At 38.1% G+C, this 9,716-nt stretch overlaps 1 protein-coding gene across 1 annotated transcript; it reads left to right on the forward strand.

Annotated features, from left to right (window-relative positions):
- The first annotated feature begins 5,572 nt into the window (after nucleotides 1-5,572).
- On the forward strand, nucleotides 5,573-8,485 carry LOC130990247 (nascent polypeptide-associated complex subunit alpha-like protein). The gene is made up of 4 exons (XM_057914477.1): nucleotides 5,573-5,794; nucleotides 7,051-7,123; nucleotides 7,715-7,842; nucleotides 7,958-8,485. Exons 1-4 carry the CDS (start codon nucleotides 5,738-5,740, stop codon nucleotides 8,288-8,290), a joined length of 591 nt encoding a protein of 196 aa, XP_057770460.1. The 5' UTR covers nucleotides 5,573-5,737; the 3' UTR covers nucleotides 8,291-8,485.
- Nucleotides 8,486-9,716: the final 1,231 nt, after the last annotated feature.

Raw genomic sequence — 9,716 nt, forward strand, 5'->3', positions numbered from 1 at the left:
CCAGACTACTCTATGACTACATGGTGATAAGTGTGTCTAGCCTCTAAAACTCAAAAAACCGACTCTTGAAAATTCCTCCTTTGGGCGTAGGGGTGTGCATCCTTATATAGATAGTGGAGTGGGCCTTGGGCCAGGTCCATGTAGATTAGGGCTTCTGGGTGCAACAGCTAGGGTTTTTGGGCACGGCGGCTAGGATTTCTAGGCGCAGCCATGTTGCTGTGATTTTTTTTCCATATTTGCTTTGCCCGCATCAGATATGCATCCCATAACTTTGGTAAGTAAAGCATGGCAGATCCTCCTATGTATGGAAAGTCAATATCCGCCTTTTTATTTTCTTATTATATTGATGAGTGCGCGTTGTGCCCTTGTACGCCAGGTTGTGCCTCAAAGTCAGCATCACAATTCTGCTTAATTCTCATTCGACCTCTGACTTGCGGCTGTGCCTGTGAACACCAACTTTTTCCGCTATGCCCTGGAATGCCAGATTTTGCTCCTGTCTCGCCGCTGTGCCTTTGAACGCAACTGGATCCCGCACGGTGCTAGGTCTGGGCACAAGGGTACAACTGATGTGCCCAAGAATGATCTCAAATCTGTGCCTCTTTTGCGGAATGCAGCCTGTTGTGCCCACAATCCTGTCTACCTGTCCTTATGCCCAAAATGTGTCCTTCCAAACACAAAAGACACAAAACACACGAAAACAAGACTCGATCTAGACCTAAAAGACACACAAAAAGAGAATGAAAAATGGGCTCGTCAGCGGCCCTCGGCCGCTGGAATTCGCACTCGGGCGATTGAAAATGAGCGGCCCTCGGCCGCTGAAATGGAGAACTCGGGCGATGGGTTGCAAGGGGTGGTCAGGCGAGTGAAAATGATGCATGGGTGAGGGAATGGAGGCTCTCGGGCGAGCTGGGAAGGCCTCGGGCGAGTGGAAAGGCCCTCGGGCGAGCTCGGAAGGCCTCGGGTGAGTGGGAAGGCCCTCGGGCGAGCTGGGAAGGCCTCGGGCGAGTAAAAACGCGCCCCTCGATCGGCCGCGGGGTCCAACCCATCGCCCGCTGGTTCCCTCACGCGCGGACTGCACTGCGCGATGTTTTTGTTTTGGTCCGTTCTCCCTCGTTACAAGTCGGAATTTGGATCAGTTTTCGCCTACGAACTCTTATCGAGACTAACTACAATTCTTGTGAAGACTAACCAGCCAAATTCGAACTCCATATTTTTCCACAAATTAATCAAATAGAGCATTCAATCCTGAGACAACAAAATAAGCACATAAGCTCAAATCAATCAATTATTGAGTGAACGAGACCAAAAGTATAAACTCATAACACACCTAAACACCCATATTAACATCACAAAATAGGACTAAACATTTGCCTAGAGGCTCTAATAGAATGTATGTATATCAGGTGAACTTATATTTGGCAATGAGAATTCTCTTATTCAATTTCAAGTGTTTTGGCTAAGTATAAGCTGAGTCTTGAGTTTGGCAGAGCTTCAGCGTATGTTCTTGAATCGGTAAGGTTGAAGGTTGATTCTTAAAATGGGAGAAGCGGAGTGGACTCTGAATGCGTAGATTTTGAGCCCGTCTCTGCAACCTCTTCAGCCGAGCCGGCTTGTTGACGCCTCAAGTTTGTCCTCTTTTGCCAGCCTATATCTTTCAAGGAAAAGATAAGCACGGAGAATCCTCAGTGGTCAAAACAAAAAAGGTCAAGCCTACAAAAACAAAATAAGAGATAATAATAAAAGATTACCAATCAGACAGGAAGAAAAATGGTCGAACAACCCTGTAGTGGCCAGAGCAGAATCATTATGAGGCAGACTCTTTAAATTAGAAGGTTTCGTCATGTCAAGGTTATTTATTTCATGAAAAAGAATCAGAACCGGGGAGAAGGATCAGTACTAGGACCAGGATGAGAGTGTTTTATCGAATTAGATTGTAGATCAAAGGCACGACTCCAGTCACTGGCATGGACCTCAACAATAAAGTACTGAGACTTGAAATCCCTATCGTAAGTGTTAAAACACTTTAGGAAATTTATACAATATTTGGGTTCAGACGAGAAGTTGTAGAATATGTTTGTCTTCTTCAAAATCTGTGTTTTATAGAAAATACGAGAAGTGTTTTCTATGCCGAAAAAAGTAAGAACTGTGTGAATGGCTAAGGCGCGATGAATGGAAGAATGAACTATTTGGAAGAAAGAAATCCTAAAATAATTACTAACTTCGACAAGGAATTTGGGGGGAAGAAGACGCAGCCCTGCCTTTATTTGGGCCTCCTAAAGATGAATTACACTAGGAGGAAGTTCATCATCGTCAGGTTTTTCAAATTGACGAGAATGCGCATGTAATTCTAGATTATGTATAGGGAAATGAAGAATTTGCTAATAAGCTTTGAGATCTTTTGGGTTAACAGTTGAAAGGGGAAGATTTCCACAATCCATGCTATAATCGGGTTCTTTGGGAGCCATTATAATACGCAGCAAGAGAAATCGAAGGGGCATAATGAAATAGGTATGTGTTGTCAACTGCAAATCGGAGAGACGTCGAAATATGATCGGAAAGATAATGAAAAATGAGTATAGTTAAGCGAAAGAATTTTTACTAGCCAGTTAGTGGCGAAGACGAAGAGGACGAAAGTGAAAATTCAAAATGAAGTAAAAACTGCTTTTAAGGTATAATGCAGCAAAATAAATGGTCAAGAAAACTCAAGCAACGAGTACGATCAGGGCGAGTACAAGAACGGGGCAAGTGAGGCAAGCGAACAGTTTAAACGCGCGCAGACGTGGTAGGGCCCGTACAAGTTGGAGAACATGGTTTGACTATTTTCATGAAGACTGCTTTAAAGGAGCAGGGCTGCAACCCTACAAAGTAATTTAAAATCTTATTGGAGTTGTTCAGAAGAATTCAACCCTGCAGTTTCGAAAGTCACGCCTCATGGAGAATCCCGTATATTTGAGAACAAGTCCAGACACAAGTCCAAGAAGTAACAGCCCTGCTATAATGAATTCGACCACCCTATGACCTTCAGTTTTCATAGTCTAGCCAAAAGGCCCAAAACACTAGTTTTGTCTTGTTTTAACCAGACTAGGGGGAGAAGTTGATGAGGTTAAAAATATGCAACCCTTCAAAACCGAAAGATTAGAACGGATCTGGCCTAAATTCGTCGATGACAGCGCTGTTACAGCCCACAATATTGCTACGAGCTCGGTCTCTTCAACGCAGTATTGAGCGCGGGTCGTCTTGGACTTCGGCTTCTCCTCCAACTCTTCTTGGACGGTTGGGAGCGCCGCCGGCGTTCAAAGATTTTCCGTAGCCAATATATTTGAGGCTTGCGAGAACAGAGCAAACCCCATCATCGGAACATTAAGAGGGATGCTCGAACCTCCAGTGTGTTGTTGAAGATATTCATCGAACTCGCGATCCATTGCAAGAAAATTTTAGTTGAGAGAAGAAGATGAGTGAATTTTGATGTAGGGGAAGTGTGATATTTATAGAAGGGAAAGAAAGAGAAAAAAAATTAAAACCTAAAAATAGCCGTTTGAATCAAACAGTCGAATTTTTTTATATAAAAAAAATTAATTAACAGTCATTTTTTTAAAAAGGGCGCCAAACACCCTCCTCTATCGACCCAGTGCGCCGCGGAGACCCGGCGTCGACCTCGCCCAAGTCGCCAGCATGGACGTGTCGCCATCAACGTGCGTCAGATCGGGCGAAGGTCCGGCGCTGCGGATGCTCTAAGATGAGTTAAGGATATTGGAAATAACAACGAAGAATATGGAGTTTACATTTTCACTTATTTTTTTGATTAAAAAAATAAAGTAGCAAGATGAGAAGTGTGGAAAATTAAAATTAATTGCATTTTCTTCTAACACAACTGTAGCCATTTTTAGGCATTAAGGATGTGAGTGTATCAAAAGTTTAGTGACGAGCATCTATTACATTTTATTTACGTAGTCTTCTAAAACAACTGATATCTTGTTTCTAGAATATGTGATGCAATTCTTCCAATCCAGTTGCTTTCAAAAATTGCTGGAATATTTGATTTTGGAATAGCAACCCTTGTGAATATGATTTAATTTGATAATTCAACAGAAACATGTTGTTTATTGAAATTTCAGTGTGGACTTTACTTCAAGGACTTCTTGTAGATATAGATGAGACTGTTTATCTTCACATTGGTGGGTTTCCACTTCATACTTGAGTTTATAAAGGTTCCCACTAATATTTACATTAAGACTATTAATCTGATTCTTGTATGTGATGGCCATCTCTATCTCCATACTTGAGATATATGAATGACATACAATTGATTTGGTTGTTCAAATGTAAATGATGATATGTAGATATAAGTACATTCTATTATTTGGTTTCTTATTATTCAATTATGGTTGCAGAATGACGGGCCTATAATTGAGGATGTAGAGGATGATGATGACAATGACGAAGCAGATGAAGATGATGCTGAAGGTATGTGTCCATCCTCGAGTCTTAAACGAATCTCCATTTCCATACTTTTCATCGAAACTTATCATCTTTGAATATATGATGGTAGACATTATTTGAAGATTTAGGATATCTCTGCTCTCTGGTTCTTGATTTTGCATATTAATGATTTGGAAAATTCGTATTGAATATGTTGTAAGATCAAGGTCAATAAACACGTAGTTGGTTCTTTTCTGCTATCTAAGATTCGATACCTCTATCTTTCAAACTGGGATTCAGTTGTTTTACCTTCAACTTCAGAGCAGTTCAAGGCTCCCAACATCTGTCAAGCTGCACCAAAGGCAGAGCCAGCAACCGTAATTCAAGATGACGAAGTTGTAGACGAGATTGGTGTTGAACCCAAGGACATCGAGTTGGCGATGACACATCAAAGCTCTCAGGGAAGCAAATGGTGACATCGTTTGGAGCTCACAAACTAGGCAACATTGAGGGCCACAATTTTATTATAACCCCGCGATATCGAATGATTGAGGTCGAGCCATCAGCTTCTTTTCAATTTTATTGTGTGTTTATGTGTTACAAATTCAACTATTGGATGGTGTCTAAGTTCTTGTACATAACTATGTTTTGGGTTTTGCATCTGTTTCTGCATTCATCCTTTTATTGTGTGTGTTCTTATCTAATTTTGCTACGTTAGATAGATAGACCCATCCTTTTTGTACTCCTATTATCAAATGTTCAAACAAAACAAGAAAATTAAATCTTATCTCATTAAAAAAAACTTAAATAGACTCATTTGGGTAAAATGTTGAAATATTAGACAAAAGTACAAAAAAAAGACCTTCAACTAAACACAAAATCTTGGGTACACCTGGGTGTACCGTACAACCGGGTTGACCCGTACCCAAAATAGTGTTATTTATATGAGTTGGGTCAGGATATGGGTTCAAATCAAAATGCGGGTCAAAATTTAAGTGAAGGTGTGACCCGATTGTACGGTACACCCAAGACCACCTCTCAACTAAAATAGATAAAGAAAAATTGAGTGAATATAGCGAATGAGAGGCTAAAAGTTCACCGACAAATAAATAGTTCGCTAGAAAAAAAGAAAAAACAAAATAAATACTAAGTCGTTTAGCGTTTTCTAACTGAAGAGAGACAAGCTTCTACTGTAAGAAGTCTTACTTAAAATAGGGTTTTCTAATGTAACACTGCCTTCATTTCTCTCTCTAGGGTTTTAAGCAAGCACACTCGTCCTCTCTTCAATTTCTCTCGTTTACCTGCCAAAGAATCAAGCATGACTCAATCCCAGGAGGAGTTATTGGCCCACCATCTTGAGCAACAGAAAATTGATGTAACCTCTCTCTCTGTCTCTCTCTAATACATGGCCGCATAAATAGAAGCCACGGCTTGTTTTCATGGGTTTTCAGTATTATCTTTAGATTTGGTATTTTTTTTCTTGAAGAAACTGCTTTGAGCTAAGTAAATTTGTGAGTTATGAGGAAACTTATGTGTTATTTCAATATTCCAGTTCCTCTTCGATCTAGGGTTTTTGTGGTTTTGATGATTTAAAATTAATACAAATTGAATGTGTATGAACGAAGCAATTAACTGTTGTAGAGTATTTTGTCTGTGGTACCGGGGGCATGCTTTATTACTGTTTCTGTGGGGATTGTGTTTGGGAAATGATCAAAGAAGTATATATCTCTGTACATTTTTATTTAACCGATTTCCTGTATAGTAAGCCAGTAAAAGTGTATTTAACAAATGCGAGTAATTGCTTGATATTTGAAGTTTGAATTTCAATCTGGCACTGCTCTAGTATCGAACTCCATATTTCCAGTCATCTAAAGTGTATCTTACGGCATTTTCTCAGCTCCCCTTCTCAATGATTTTTTTTTTGTTTGTTTTTGTTTTAAATACTGTGTTCTGCTGTAGTACCAAATGGATCCTTATTGGAGTTCATGGCTTATATGATTTTGAAGTTATTTATAAATAAGGAATATAGAGTCTACATTTCCAATTTGTGTTGATTGAGAGAATGGAGCAACAAGATGAGAAGCGCGGAAAAGTAAATTTTATTGCATTTTTTGTCTAAAACAACTGTTTTCATTCGTAGGCATTAAGATTGTGTATCAGAACTCAGAAGACTTAATGAAATAGTGCTAATCATCTCTTACGTGTTATTTATGTAGTTTGAATTCTACTACTTGTTCCTTGAATGCTTGATGCCATGCATCCAATTCCATGTTCAAGAATTGCTGGAATATGAATATCTGATTTTGGAATAGCAGCTAGTGTAAATGTAATTGATTTTGATTTGAGGTTTGGAGACTTTTGCGTGGACATGACATTGGGGACTTGTGTAGATATAGATGGGGGTGTTTATCTTCTTGGTGGATTTCTACTTAATGCTTTATAAAGGCTCCCAACAATATTGACATTAAGACCATTAACTTGTATATGATGACCACATCCGTCCTGTAGATATAGATGACAGACAATTAATTTGATTATTTGTACGTACATGATGACCACGCTGCATGAAAAAAATAAAAATATAAACTCATGTTCTGATACTTGGTTGCTCATTATTCAATTTGCTTGCAGAACGACGAGCCTATAATTGAAGATGAAGATGATGATGATGATGATGACGAAGAAGATGAAGATGATGTTGAAGGTATGTGTCCACCATGAGTCTAAATGGATTCTGCATTTCCTCGTTTTTCACCGAGGCTTGTCATCTCTTTGATTATATGGTGCTAGATAGTAATTGAAGATTTAGGATATCTCTGCTCTCAGGTTCTTGATTATGCAAATTTTTTGGGAAAATCATATTTGTTATGTTCTTAGGATAGATCTAGGTAGAGAAACACCTAATTGGTTCTTTTTTGTTATCTACGATTCAATACCTTTACGTGAGTTTGAGTCGTTTTGCCTTCAATTCAAACTCTACTTTTTTCTTGACAAATGTTGGATAACATGCACTTTCGAGTTTCAGTTTGATGATTGACCTATTAATTTTAGTTTCAGCTTCAATTTTATGGTCAATAACTTGTAGGCACGAGCAATTGATATAGTCTATCAGTTGAAATGGATGTATTAAAGTGGGTCGGAAAATGAAAATTCTTATAGCATCATGAATTCAACCCAGAGCAATTAAGATAATACTATCAGTTGAAATAGATGTATTAAAGTGGGTCAGAAAATGAATTTTCTTATAGCATCATGAATTCAACCCAGACCAATTTGCGCTTGTTTCTCATGCTAGGACAAGAAGATGCCAGTGGTAGGTCAAAGCAGAGTCGTAGTGAGAAGAAGAGTCGCAAGGCGATGCTAAAGCTGGGAATGAAGCCAATCCCGGGGGTCAGCCGAGTCACTGTGAAGAAGAGCAAGAATGTTAGTAATTATTCCCTTATTTCTTTTTGTCACGCCCCCTTCACTGTTATTTATTAACATCAGCAACTTGGATGTGGCATCATTGACCCTTCAATATTGTGGCCCGGTGTTTCAGATCCTATTCGTCATCTCAAAGCCAGACGTCTTCAAGAGCCCGAACTCAGATACTTACGTCATCTTTGGTGAGGCGAAGATTGAGGATTTGAGCTCGCAATTGCAGACTCAGGCTGCAGAGCAGTTCAAGGCTCCCAACATCAGTCAAGCTGCACCAAAGGCGGAGCCAACAACCGTAATTCAAGATGATGAAGATGTAGACGAGACGGGCGTTGAACCCAAGGACATCGAGTTGGTGATGACACAAGCTGGGGTTTCGAGGGCTAGGGCCGTCAAAGCTCTTAAGGAAGCAAATGGTGACATTGTCTCCGCCATTATGGAGCTCACAAACTAGACAACATTGAGGGCCACAATTTTCTTATAATCCCGCGATATCGAATCATTGAGGTCGAGCCTTCGGCTTCTTTTTCAGTTTTACTGTGTGTTCATGTGTTTACAAATTCAACTACTTGATGGTGTCTAAGTTCTTGTGATAACTATGTTTTCAGTTTTGTTGTGTGTGTTCTTGTCTAATTTTACAATTTTTCTATTTCACTGGCCCATCATTTTTGTACTCCTATTATCAAATATTATCTAATCTTCAAACAAAACAAGAAAAGAAAATCTTCTCATTAAAAAGCTTAAATAGACTCATTTGGGTACAATTTATCTATTATATAAAGGGAACACATTTGAGAGCTCACATCAATTTTAAATTCTGTGTGCCACTCTAGAATTATTTTATTTTTAATTTTCTAAATTCTATATTTTTTTGCCTTTGAAATTCAACAAATAAATAAAGACACTACACAATAAATATATTCACTCATTAGATGTTTTAGTGACATAATTCACTTCCATCATTTGAAATTGTCTATTGTGAATAGGGATGTCAATTCAGCTCGAAACCTGTAGGCCGACCTGAATAACCCGACAAAACTAGAGGGTTAGGGTTGAAAAATTGCAGCCGATTATAAATCGGGCTAGCCCGTTCGGGCTGGCAGGTTGAAGCGGGCCAGCCCGTTAGGCTACTGATTTTTTTTAATTGAATTTTAAAATACATTAGAGTTTAGGCTTTTAGGCTTTTAGATTTTTTTTAGATGCTTTTTTTATTTAATTTCAAACTATTGTTGAATATTTTATTTTTATTTTTTTAACAAAGTTGAACATTTTATTGTTATTAACTTATTTTATATAGTCTAAAAAATAATTTATTTTATATGTTATGTAATCTTGAATATATTATATTTTTGCATTTCATGCTTTGCTATATAATTTATATCTTTAATATCTATGTATATTTTATACATTATACATTAGATCATTAAGAATAATAAAATACAAATGATAATTTTGTTTTTACGCCTTTAACTTGATTAGTCCGATGGGCTAGCCCGAAATCCGAACGTTTAGGGTTAGGGTTAAAGATTTACAATCCGAAAAAATCTCCAACCCAATTAGCCCGCACTCGATTAACCCGGAACCCGATAGGGCTAACCCAAAAATCCGGTGGGCTGGTCCGATTGACATCCCTAATTGTGAATAGTCATTTTTTTGAAACATTGTGAATAGTCATTAATAAATATAATATGTGAATAGTCATTAATAAATGTAATATGTATATAAAAAAATTGTTATTTAAATAATTACATACTTACAATTGTTTTTTATTTTATTTAATAATTTTACATGAATTTTACGATTTTAAGTATACATGTGTATGTCACACCATAAGTCATCTATCCTATATGATAATTCCATGAATTTTCATTATAATTTTC

The sequence above is a fragment of the Salvia miltiorrhiza genome, chromosome 6, assembly GCF_028751815.1.
Source record: "Salvia miltiorrhiza cultivar Shanhuang (shh) chromosome 6, IMPLAD_Smil_shh, whole genome shotgun sequence".
NCBI classification, from domain to species: domain Eukaryota; kingdom Viridiplantae; phylum Streptophyta; class Magnoliopsida; order Lamiales; family Lamiaceae; genus Salvia; species Salvia miltiorrhiza.

Excerpts from the sequence above, each read along its gene's own strand:
- LOC130990247 (XM_057914477.1), top strand. The coding sequence starts at position 5,738 with ATGACTCAATCCCAGGAGGAGTTATTGGCCCACCATCTTGAGCAACAG. Across the intron at positions 7,124-7,714 it reads AGATGAAGATGATGTTGAAG|GACAAGAAGATGCCAGTGGT; the intron begins GTATGTGTCCAC and ends TTCTCATGCTAG. Across the intron at positions 7,843-7,957 it reads CTGTGAAGAAGAGCAAGAAT|ATCCTATTCGTCATCTCAAA; the intron begins GTTAGTAATTAT and ends CCGGTGTTTCAG.